The sequence below is a fragment of the Schistocerca americana genome, chromosome 3 (genome assembly GCF_021461395.2).
Source record: "Schistocerca americana isolate TAMUIC-IGC-003095 chromosome 3, iqSchAmer2.1, whole genome shotgun sequence".
In the NCBI taxonomy this organism is placed as follows: domain Eukaryota; kingdom Metazoa; phylum Arthropoda; class Insecta; order Orthoptera; family Acrididae; genus Schistocerca; species Schistocerca americana.
Window position 1 is genome coordinate 247,663,371 of NC_060121.1, and position 12,992 is coordinate 247,676,362.

Below are 12,992 nucleotides of genomic sequence, written 5' to 3' on the forward strand. Positions count from 1 at the left end.
ATAGCGCGCTTCCCGTGAGACCCACATTCCCAAATGTCCACAGTCTACGTAAGTAATGTTCGCAATAGATATTTGCCCATGCACGGTCATCAATGGTATCTGTTTTTCGAGAACAGTTACTATCTTCATATATAGGTAAATGATTACCCGGCCATTGATCTTCGTCGATGCGAATGCGCACAGGTTGCCCGAATTCTTACGGGAATCGTCACCTTAGCTGGCGCGAGTACTGAGTGGATGGGCAAATATCTATTAGGAACATTACTTATGTAGACTGTAGACAGTTGTGAATGTGGGTCTCACGAGAAGCGTGCAAGGGATAAGTCCCTGTAGTGGCGGTATTCATCTGTGTCCTTGGTGGCTCTAATGGATAGAGCCTCTGCCATGTAAGCAAGAGGCCCGGGGTTCGAGTCCCGTCGGGGCACACATTTTCAGCTGTCCCCATCGAGGTATATCAACCACACCTGTCAGCAGCTGAGAGTTTGAATTAATTATCGTTTATTCTAGAGAAACTGCACGGTCATCAATGGTATCTGTTCTTCCGAGAACAGTTACTATCTTCATATACTTCTTTGGTTCTTCTACGATTACAGCGAAATTACGTACGACTGCCGTTTTTCAATAATGAGTAACAAAACTGCAGTTATTAAGAAACTACAAGCAATAAAAAGTTCAGGAAAAAAGTGATACAGAGTAAGAGAACGTGCTTCGAAGTAACAAGAGCACTTTTGTCTTAATTCTAGATTCCAGCTCTTGAGAAAGAAGGGATAGCCATGCTTGTCTTTTTGCCTGCGGCCAGTTATTGGAGGTGGTTTGGCTTGGAAGACATGCTGTGTATGAGAGGACTGCAGTCAATACAGGAAGTAGTAGACCCTTAACGGTCTGAATGAAGAGAAACAAATCCCTGTCATAGAACAGGACAAGTGGCTCACTAATTATGGAAGGCCGTGATTCTTACCTTACAGCGGAAATTAGCAGTAAAGTGCAAACTTAAACAGCGGAAAGAACTTCAAAAATAAGCTTATATTATAATGACCTGTAAATACAGACTGAGCTTTTGAGCTTAGCCGTGCGGAGAGGCCGCGCGGTTTGAGGTGCCATGTCACGGCCTCCAGCCACAGGTTCGGGTCCTACCTCGGGCAGGGGTGTGTGTGTTATTCTTAGAATAAGTTATTTTTGAGTTAATTTAAGTAGTGTGTAAGTCTAGGGACTGATGACCTCAGCTCAGCAATTTGGTCCCTTAGGAATTCACACACATTTGAACAATTTTTGAGCTTATGTTATCTCGTTTTCCAAAGCAGGAGAAGAGGAGTAAATGATGCAGAGTCTTTTATGAAGGAAGAGATGAAAGGTATAGGATATTAAGTGTTTACCTGTGGAAACGAAGTTTAGAGGGGCACAGATTACAATTACTATGATTCGTGTTGTCTTCACGCTGCAGAATAGCGTGGCTCACTGGTTAAATGCCGGTCTACAGATCCACATATCTCATGTTCAATCTCCAGTCCATTCTAGGAATTTCATCTGTCACTTTTCACTACTTTTACTTACAGCAATGTTTTTTAATCTAAAAAATGCCGAGACGCACAGTTCGGCATCCAAATTAATATGAATGTCCCCTACAAGTAACTGGGGAAGTCAGTTAAAAGGCCGGAGGAATGCAACGGCATACCACCTCCAATAGTGCCACCATCTTCCAGATTACATTAAATTTATTTGTAGTTGAGAATATGGACAATCATCAGCTGCAAAATGGAATGACGACTATGAAAATTTATGCCGGATCGGGTCTCTAACTTATAATTGAGGCTTATCGCGAGCGGTCGCCTTACCATTAAGCTTGAAAGGGTCCTGTAGCCACGTTTCATTAGTCCGGTAGCCCATTTTCACTAGCATTTCTCTTTCTTTTCCTTGTTTCTCTTTTCTCATAAGTCTCATAGTGGTGTGATTGAATGTGGTTGTGTGTCACGTTGCTAGACGGTGGCGTAGTCTGCTGCAGAAAGTCAGCGATAGTCATACAGATTCAGCAGCAGTTGTACAGAAAAGACAACTCTCGTAGTGGTCAAGTAGGCAAAGAGGTTTGCGCTACTTGTGAGAAATTCACCTGCGTTAGGTTGATGGCGGAAGTGGCATCTTTGGGTTTTCCGGGCCACGCGGAGCGTGGAAGAGGCTGGAGAAGAAGCGGGAGGCAGTCTGCCGCCGGTACGGGAAGCGTCCACAGCTGTGCTCCAGTCGAAGAAGGGTGAGTTAGACCAAGGCTTCCCAACCTTTTCAGTCGAAAATCCATGGCGGACCCCTAGTCAGTCAAGAGCACAGTAAATTCAAATTTCAGAGCGAAACCCATGGGAACTGAAAGCTTCTTAATGTAGGTGCCATGTCCCCCCCCCCCCCCTCCCCTCCCCCGAAGTATCAATAGTCTTTGGTTTAGAGATGAATGAAAAGAACTTGAAATTAACGATCCAACTGGAATTCTCACTGTATCCAGACACTAGTGGATTTACACCCTTTGTTCAACACACTATAGCCTGATTAAAATTACTTGGTAATTGAAATTTCACGCGATGGACCTGTCTTCCTCCAAGAGCAATCAACGTCACGTCCAAACTGTTCGCTGTTGACAAGCTGTCGCTTATGGTCTGTTCACTTCCACTATTTGGCTACTGTTATGTAAGGAGCATGCATATTTCGTAACAGTCGTGTGTGTGTGTGTGTGTGTGTGTGTGTGAGTGTGTGTGTGGTTTTTCGTGAAATCCGAAGAAAAATGTTCAAATGTATGTAAAGTTTTCCTTTGATCGTCCTCTCTCATCATTCATTTCAACTGGAAACTTCCCTTGTTGTGAAGGCGATGGAGAAACTGCAGCCTTCTTCAATGATCCTGACTTCAGCCACCAATCCATGTTAGTAGTAATACACTGGTCAAAAATCGACTTATGAAATAGGTAGTGCACTGACAAGGCAAGTTTAACATTTAGTGGTGCCTGGAGCCGCATACGTGCCAGCGAGCGATGTGATTGGTCGACAAAGCTCGCTCCGCGCATGCGTAAAAGGTTTCAGCGCATCTAGTGCCGTGAGCCAGCGCACAAACGACCCCCGTATTGTCGCTAAACAGTCGATCAGAGAAGTCGCATTCTCCGGCACTAAACTGTGTATACGTTCTCATATAGGAACCGCAAAGGCTGCTTGGGTATACGACCTGAAGTAAAAATACACATGTTTTTCACACGAAAAAAAAATAGTGATGAATTTGATTTTCACATTTTTATTCAATAATTTTACTCATTATTTTAGACGATTTGGTGAAAGGCGGCCGCGGACCCCCTAGAAAGAGCCGGCGGACCCCTAAGGGGTCTGCGGACCACAGGTTGGGAAGCCCTGAGTTAGACTGACCGCGTGGCGTGTTGTTACTTGGCGAGAGGAGACCTTTTAGCTTTTGGTCTCGCTTTCCAACTCTGAAAGAATGCTTTGCCTTGTCGCTGCAAGGAATGCAAAACTTTGGCAGATTTTTCTTTTAGTAAATTTCTGTAGCAGACTAGGATCGGCCGGAAGAGCGCCACACAAAGGTGTCGATAAGAAGTGAGCACTCGCTTCTGTATGAATATCTGTTTGCCTTCAGCTGTGCCTGTACACGCTTTTGTTTTTCTAAATATTAATAGCTTTGCCCTCTCGTAATATGTGTCTATCGTCCGTGGGGAGCCAACCACGTGGTAGAACATTAGAGATTGTTGGGCTACCGTCACCACTAACTGTCCGATCTCATGCTTTTTTTTTTTTCTTTTTTTTTTTTTTTTTTTAAAGAATGTTAACTGTTCATGATTGTGTGATGTGATAGTGTTGCAACTTGGCCACGATACCTAGAAATTGCGTCTCCACAAACCACGTGGGCGCGCTGGTGTACTGCGAAACGTGTACCGCTTTACGAGTTATTGCGATAAGTTATCAGGCAACAGCAGTTGTATGAATGATTCACACCAATGATTTTAGGTGTAGATTATAACGGTGAATGTATCGATGCTTTTCTTTAATGTTTTAGGATTTAATGTTATCAGGAATTGTGTACATGCCTCACATCCATATCTTAGGAATAAATGATTTTATCCAAAATTTTCTCTTGTGTTCCGAGGTTACGTTTTTGCACCTAAGCCACTCAACTCATAGCTTTCCGTTAGCACATCCAACGCGTTTCCTTACGCACAGGTCCAGTGATTAGCTTCCCCTTTTATTTTAAAACAAATGCTTTAGATTAAGTCTTATTTTCAGGTGTGTTGGTTTGGTTCAAATGGCTCTGAGCACTATGGGAGTTAACAGCTATGGCCATCAGTCCCCTAGAACTTAGAACTACTTAAACCTAATTAACCTAAGGATATCACACAACACCCAGTCATCACGAGGCAGAGAAAATCCCTGACCCCGCCGGGAATCGAACCAGGGAACCCGGGCGCGGGAAACGAGAACGCTACCGCACGACCACGAGCTGCGGACTCAGGTGTGTTGCTGAGAGCTGATCTTATGTACAGTGTTCATACATTTTCTAGTTTATTTTAAATGTTTGATTCTCGTGAACAGTGCACGGGCAGTACTATTAATTAAATCGCATCCTCTATGAGCGATATCACGACGTATGCATTTTTATGAGTTTTTGGTCTGTGATGAAATTAATTTATTTTCCGACTCGGCCAAACCTTTGATTAGTTGTATGGTTAGAGTCGGTGGCGACCCTAATCTTAACGTAATAACCCGTAGAAACAGGTTAGTTACAAGCTGTCCGAGCACGTCTCACGGCCTGTGCCTACGTTGTTAAGAAACACGATGTCTTTCGGACAGGCACGCAATATCTTATTTATCTTCCGACTACAGGCGAGCGACTTTCAATTAAACGTCTCTCCTGTACAGGAATATACACTCTTGGAAATGGAAAAAAGAACACATTGACACCGGTGTGTCAGACCCACCATACTTGCTCCGGACACTGCGAGAGGGATGTACAAGCAATGATCACACGCACGGCACAGCGGACACACCAGGAACCGCGGTGTTGGCCGTCGAATGGCGCTAGCTGCGCAGCATTTGTGCACCGCCGCCGTCAGTGTCAGCCAGTTTGCCGTGGCATACGGAGCTCCATCGCAGTCTTTAACACTGGTAGCATGCCGCGACAGCGTGGACGTGAACCGTATGTGCAGTTGACGGACTTTGAGCGAGGGCGTATAGTGGGCATGCGGGAGGCCGGGTGGACGTACCGCCGAATTGCTCAACACGTGGGGCGTGAGGTCTCCACAGTACATCGATGTTGTCGCCAGTGGTCGGCGGAAGGTGCACGTGCTCGTCGACCTGGGACCGGACCGCAGCGACGCACGGATGCACGCCAAGACCGTAGGATCCTACGCAGTGCCGTAGGGACCGCACCGCCACTTCCCAGCAAATTACGGACACTGTTGCTCCTGGGGTATCGGCGAGGACCATTCGCAACCGTCTCCATGAAGCTTGGCTACGGTCCCGCACACCGTTAGGCCGACTTCCGCTCACGCCCCAACATCGTGCAGCCCGCCTCCAGTGGTGTCGCGACAGGCGTGAATGGAGGGACGAATGGAGACGTGTCGTCTTCAGCGATGAGAGTCGCTTCTGCCTTGGTGCCAATGATGGTCGTATGCGTGTTTGGCGCCGTGCAGGTGAGCGCCACAATCAGGACTGCATACGACCGAGGCACACAGGGCCAACACCCGGCATCATGGTGTGGGGAGCGATCTCCTACACTGGCCGTACACCACTGGTGATCGTCGAGGGGACACTGAATAGTGCACGGTACATGCAAACCGTCATCGAACCCATCGTTCTACCATTCCTAGACCGGCAAGGGAACTTGCTGTTCCAACAGGACAATGCACGTCCGCATGTATCCCGTGCCACCCAACGTGCTCTAGAAGGTGTACGTCAACTACCCTGGCCAGCAAGATCTCCGGATCTGTCCCCCATTGAGCATGTTTGGGACTGGATGAAGCGTCGTCTCACGCGGTCTGCACGTCCAGCACGAACGCTGGTCCAACTGAGGCGCCAGGTGGAAATGGCATGGCAAGCCGTTCCACAGGACTACATCCAGCATCTCTACGATCGTCTCCATGGGAGAATAGCAGCCTGCATTGCTGCTAAAGGTGGATATACACTGTACTAGTGCCGACATTGTGCATGCTCTGTTGCCTGTGTCTATGTGCCTGTGGTTCTGTCAGTGTGATCATGTGATGTATCTGACCCCAGGAATGTGTCAATAAAGTTTCCCCTTCCTGGGACAATGAATTCACGGTGTTCTTATTTCAATTTCCAGGAGTGTACATAATAAAAGCACGGGTACAGCTTGTTGACGTATGGCTGACGACATATGGAAGTCTTCCTGCAGCTGTGTGTGGGCAGTATACGAGTACACACAAAGGCATAGGAGTGAAGTAATTTCAGTTTAGCAATAGTTCGGTGATGGTTACCACTGAAGAGGATAGGGGGCGTACTCACTGACGCTGAGCGTTGAGCCGAAGGCCTTGTGCGAGGTGGCGGGCGTCTCCCAGCCGTACACGGAGTGCGAGTCGATGTCCGGGTCAACATCGACAGAGCACACGGTGCTGGTGCGGCGCCTGTGGGAGGCGGTGCCGTCCGGCTGCCTCTCCGCGTCCTTGTCTTTCTCCAGCGGAGTCTCCTTATCTGTCACCTCCAGCTTCTTCTCCTCCACCGCCTCGTTTTTGTTTTCTGCTGAAATCAAAGTCACATCGCATAACACTGGTTTGAGATTTCATGACCAATAGGTAGGGGAACACGTAGAAATATCGATCGGAATCACCACTGACATCATTTTCCAAAATTTCTGAGAAGGTGATGTGTTCTAGAATAGTGCCAACAATAAACGATAATATCGCTAGCAAATCACGGTTTGGATTTCAGAAGAGTTTCTCTACTACATTTGCATGTTCACTCATCACATTTCTGGCCGAGCGGTTCTAGGTGCTACAGTCTGGAATCCTGCCTCGGGCATGGATGTGTGTCATGTCCTTAGGTTAGTTAGATTTAAGTAGTTCTAAGTTCTAGGGGACTGATGACCTCAGAAGTTAAGTCTCATAGTGCTCAGAGCCATTTGAACCATCACCACATTTCACAATTATTAAAATAATAATTGGTATTTTCTGCGACCTATCTAAGGCACATGATTGTGTGAATCACAGTATTCCCCTAGACAACCTGAAGTTTTATGGGATTGATGGTATAGCCAACCAATCGACAATGTCACATCTAGCCAAAAGAATGCAGAAACTTGTACTTACAAGGGAAACTCCCCATCCCTCCCCCATTATATTTAGTGCTAAGATGGCCCATTGGATAGCCCTTCAACAAATGAACACAGGTCGAGCACGAAAACAGGAGGAAGGTATACTGAACTGTGGAAAAAAGAAGAAAAGAAAAACAGTGACAGATCCAAGACCAACATGTACAGTATCGAGCTATTTGGAAGACCGTAGCGTCGTTGTTATGTTGTGACGATGTCGGGCAGACAAGGGAGAAATCCGAGTTCAAATATCCCTCGTGCCCATTTTTTTTTCCCACAAAATTATGATCTGTCCGTCCCGTCATAGACGTGTCAGTTCGCTGTATTCAAATTTGTGTCTGTATCGCGGTCTAACGTGTTTGCAACAGTGACGTGTAACAAAGGGACCTCCAGACATACGTACGTCCTATTTGTTCTTCACGAATACCACAGGTTACGTCTCTTTCTTTCCATTTTGGAAGTTTTAGCTCCTTAATTCCTTCGTCGGAACATAGTTCACACCAGTATATTTGTCCGTGGCTCGTGGACTAGTGGCTAGCGCTGCTGCCTCTGCATCACGGGATCCCGGGATCGATTCCCGGCCGGTTTGGGACTGGATGTTTGTGTTGTCCTCATCATTTCATCATCATCATCATCATTCGTGACAGTGGCTAGATTGGACTGTTTAAGAAATTGGACTGCGAAAAAGTTGGGACTTAGTATGGGCGCAGATGACCGCGCAGTTGAGCAGCCCACAAACCAAACATCAACAAACGAGTTTATTTGCTGTTTTCATTTCTGTGAGAGGTCTACGAGGCGTCTCGCCTGCTGTCACTGTTCATCACATTTACTTGCGACGGTAATATAGCCTGACCACATGAATCTTATCCTATAACCAGTGTGTAGTATAATTGCCAATTACGGAAGGAGAACAGACACATCAATGATCGGACGAACAGTTCATAAATTTGTTTAAAAAATGCGCATGAGGGAGATTTGAACACGGATCTCCCGCTTTGTAGTCCAACACTGTGACCAGACAAAAAAACGTTCAAAAGTGTGTGAAATCTTATGGGACTTAACTGCTAAGGTCATCAGTCCCTAAGCTTACACACTACTTAACATAAATTATCCTAAGGACAAACACACACACCCATGCCTGAGAGAGGACTCGAACCTCCGCTGGGACCAGCTGGTGACCAGACAGTGACGACAACATTGGTCTTGCATGTCGCTCTATGTTGCATATCCTGATCTTGGACCGCTCACTGTTTCTACTTTGTTTCTTTTTTCACAGTTCGGTACACCTTCTTCTTGTTTTCGTGCTAGATCTGTTTTCAGTTTTTGATGGGCTATCCACTGGGCCATTTTACCGCTAAATCTGAGAGGGTGCGATAGGGAGTTTTCCTTGTTAATAATTCGACCATTATGGTACAGGGATGTTATTTCGTTTGGAAAGAAATCAGGTATGTGCTTCCCCAAGGCTCAGTATTAGGTCCTTCATTGTTCCTCATATATGTAAACCATCTTCCGTCTAATATACAAAATCAGAATTAGTTGTTTTTGCAGATGACGCTAGTATTATAATTAATCCAGGCGTACATTACAGAAACAGAACAAATGGTAACAATGTTCTTAAAAATATCACTGAATCATTTTCCGCAAATGCCACAACATATTCAGTTCTGCACATCCATGCATACTAAACCAGTGATAAGGGTAACAAACGGTGAGGAAGTAATAAATATGACGGAAACTCCAAAATTCTTGAACGTCCATACTGATGAGAATTTTAACTGAGAAAAACACGTTTTGGAACCAACCACATTTGCACTTACAACCATTGCAAATCTTGGGGAGAGACAGATCAGTAAATTGACACATTTTGCATATCTTTAATCAATAATATTATGTGGAGTGAAGTTTTGGGGAAACTCATCTTTAAACAAGGAAGTCTTCATCGTTCAAAACCGTGCTGCAAGAATATTATATAATGCTAGAATATTATATAATGCTGACCCACGATCATGTTGTAGACATCTGTTTAAGTAATTGAGCATTCAGACTACTGCTTCATAGTATACTTATTCCGCCATGAATTTGTTGCAGATAATCCAATACAGTTAAAAACGAACAATGATGTACTTAACTACAATACCAGAAAAAAATGACATTCATCACTCCAAATTAAGGTTTTCTTTAGCACAATAAGGGGCGCACAACGCTTCAACTAAAATTTTTGATCGCTTACCTTGGGGATATAAAATGTCTGACAGATAACATTGTACAATTTGAAAACAAACTGAAAAAGTTTCTACTTGACAACTCCTTCGATTCCGTAGAAGACATTCCATTATAGTAATGTTTGAGAGGTGGTGTGTAGGAATTATTAACTCACATCTTCATACTAAAAAAAGTCTCATAAGTATTCAGAAGGTAGCATAGTTACAAACTAATTAGCGATGCGAATGTATTGACTTGTTCCACATCATAACGATTTATCGTGCAAAATGATTCGTAGAAAATGAAAATAACTAACTAACTAGTCAACGCGGAAATTCTGACAGACACAAAGGCAAGAGTGAGATTGTGAGAAGCACTATCGGAAGAGTGTGAGATCAAGGCTGGTGGGGTCCATTGTCACCAGTTTTGTTCAACTCAGCACTGGGTGAAATGATGAGAGAAAGGAGAGAAATTAACGAGAAAACGGGAATAGCAAAGACGCACGAAGAGGATAGAAAGAACAGCTGAGCCCAAGTGCAGATCACGTAGCTATAACAAGTAAGACGGAAGAAGATGCAGCGGCAAAATTCGACAACTTAATCAAGATACCCAAAAGAGGAGGGGGGGGGGGGTTGAATATCCCCTATAACAAGAAAAAGTCATTGATTACCACAAGGAATTGCAAAAACACCAGAAGCCACTGTGCAAAAGGAGAACAGATTTAAATATCTGGCAGGACATATAGCAGAAAGAAACGGGAGTAATGAGAGAAAGATAGAGAAGATGAAGAAGATGAAGTCGGCCTTCTGTATGACCATAAATGAACCTGATGTCCCTTCTAAGGGGCGTCACGCGCATTTTCTCTGGAGTTTCGGCAGATATTTTCAGTTTAGATTTTGCGGTATGCACTTGGAGTCACTCCAAACAAATACTGATCATCATGTCTTTCCTGTGACGCCCAGTCGGAAAGCGTCGGATTGTTTACCGTGTAAGGCGTATGCTTCGCCGGCGATGGGCGAGGCATGACAGAATCTCTGACCAGAGAGTAGTTTATTGTTAGTTGTTGCTTGTCGCGAGCCTGCGCTAGTCTGCGCGAGTCGGCAGTAGTAGTCAGTCGGATACAGTAGTAGTCGGTCTGCAGTAGTAGTCGGTCGGCTTTAGTAGCGAGTGGACAGGAGTAGCCTGCGGGAGTCGGCATGCGTCGGCTGTGTGCTCTGCTCGCGACTCTGATCAGGACTCTGGAGGATGAGTATTGTTGTAGAAGGTAAAGAAGCAGCCTTGCGCATATTTAATAATGTATGTTATTTGTAATTTAATTTGTTCCAAAAAGATGCCCCAATAATAATTTTCATAATATAAAGTAATTTTTTAAAGAAAAGCATTCATTTCAATTTAAAGAATATTTCCATTCCTTGATCATTCCTTCCAAGAATTAGAAAAAATATACGCCAGCATTGCACGAAGCTGTGCTAAAAAAATTTTTGCATAAGAGCAGATATATACGCAGTTTTATTGAGGTAAGAATTTTTGCTTTTTTATTCAGAATACAGGGCCGAAGGTCAGCGCTGCTGTCCTTATAAAATTTACCAGATATTTTTATTTCTGTTGGGAGGTTACTTTTCGTTCATGGTTCATTATTTAATCAATATTATTGTGGAGTTTATGGTCAATTATCATTCATTAATTTTTGTGTGAGGAGGTTACACTTGGCTCCATTCCACATTTTTCATTTAATAATTTTTGCAGAGAGGTTACACTTGGCGACATCCGGCCAGGATCGTATTTCTTTGTGAATCTTCTGAGAAGTAGTCATATATCTGCTCTTAATTACTTAAATGTAGTTTGCATCTGGCGCAACGCATTTACTAATTTGTCACTCTTTCTTCCACAGATCGTCGGCAATTTGTTGCTCTTTGTTGTATTTGTGTTTGTTGGATTTTGTATTGTCTTTGTTTTATTTGTGAATAATTTTGATTTATGAGAAATGCTGCGAAAAACTGTTAACAGTACATCGCGATGTGTAATGAGTGAAATAGCCGATTCTAATAATTTGACCGATAGTACTTGCGACACGCAGTGTAATGATGACAATCCTCGATTTACAGACAATCAGTGCGTACCGACCACTAATAATGATTTTTATCCTAATGATGAACAAATGAATTCAATTGTGTCCTCTGTTAATTTGACGACAATCGATGACGCGGGACGTTCTATTACAACGAACGCTGCCCAGCTTGACACACCCGGTTTGCAAAATTTACGTAATGAACAGACAAATTTTTTTAACGAAAATGAACAGTTTAATCAGAGTACGACAGATTTATTTGATTCCGGTGTAGTGACTAACAGTGCACATCCGATTGGCGAACATTTTCAAAAATTACAGAATGACCAAATGGTTACAGAAAACGTGACAAATGCCTATACACCATCACACAGCACAGAGAATGCATCAGCTATTTTTGGCTTGGATCAAATTATGGCAGTATTTCTACAGTTTAAGAAGGAACAAAACGAGAATCTCAAACAACAATTTAGTGAAAATTTAAAACAACTTAGTGAACAGAACAAACAACTTAGTGAAAAACAAGACAACCTTAATGAAAATTTCAAACAACTTAGTGAACAGAATAAACAATTTAATGAAAAACAAGACAACCTTAATGAAAAGCTAGACAACAATTCCAAACAGTTGAATGAAAAATTAGACAACAATTCCGGACAGCTTAGTGAACAAATTACAGCTGTTGCCGCGCAATGTCATGATAATAAAGAAAAATTACGTGAGGAAATTGAGGCTTGTGCTAAGAAAAGTAGCGAAGAAATTAGATCTGTTGCGCAAGAATTAAGGGATATGCAAACAGCTGCAACAGAATCACTTAGAGACGAAATTAGTGCAGTCGGTAAACAATGCTCTGAAAAAGCAACACAGTTACGCGACGAGTTTAAATTAATGACAGCAGAACTTTCGCGCACACTGGATGCAAAAGTAGACGCGAAATTCGACCAACAGAATAGTCAAATTGACGAACGTTTTAATCACCACCTACAAAACAGTGAAACGCGTTTCCGTAAATTTATACAGGAACAAAATAAAGTAAAGCGACAAGTCATGGAAACAATTACTGCACAGAGACAGGAAGATAAACGTAAATTGTTTGCGAAAGCAAAAACGTACGTAGACAACAATATCGCTACAGTATCAGACGAAATTTATACCATCAAACAGTTGAACACCGAATTGCGTGATGAAATTTCCGATCTTAAATTAAAAACAGACACACACACAGTAGATTTTCAAACAGTGACCGACAGACTCGAACAATTAGAACTAACACAGGATTCCGATGTCATCAAAGCTGACGTTAAAAAATTGAACGAAACCACACGTAAAATACAAAAACAAATTAATGCTTCTGACACTAAAAACGAGGATCAGGTAAAAATACTGACTGAAAAATATGATGAATTGGCCAGTCGTATTGACGTT

The 12,992-nt window shown here is 43.4% G+C and overlaps 1 protein-coding gene across 3 annotated transcripts in view; it reads right to left on the minus strand.

Moving 5' to 3' along the window:
• Positions 1-12,992, minus strand: part of LOC124606205 (monocarboxylate transporter 5) — a 163,654-nt gene that overhangs the window by 37,269 nt on the left and 113,393 nt on the right. For 2 of the 3 annotated variants that reach the window (XM_047138177.1, XM_047138175.1), the window contains exon 6: positions 6,496-6,729. In XM_047138177.1, coding sequence (XP_046994133.1) covers positions 6,496-6,729 — 234 coding nt within the window. The remainder of the gene's footprint in view (positions 1-6,495; positions 6,730-12,992) is intronic. The other variant, XM_047138176.1, reaches the window with a different exon arrangement.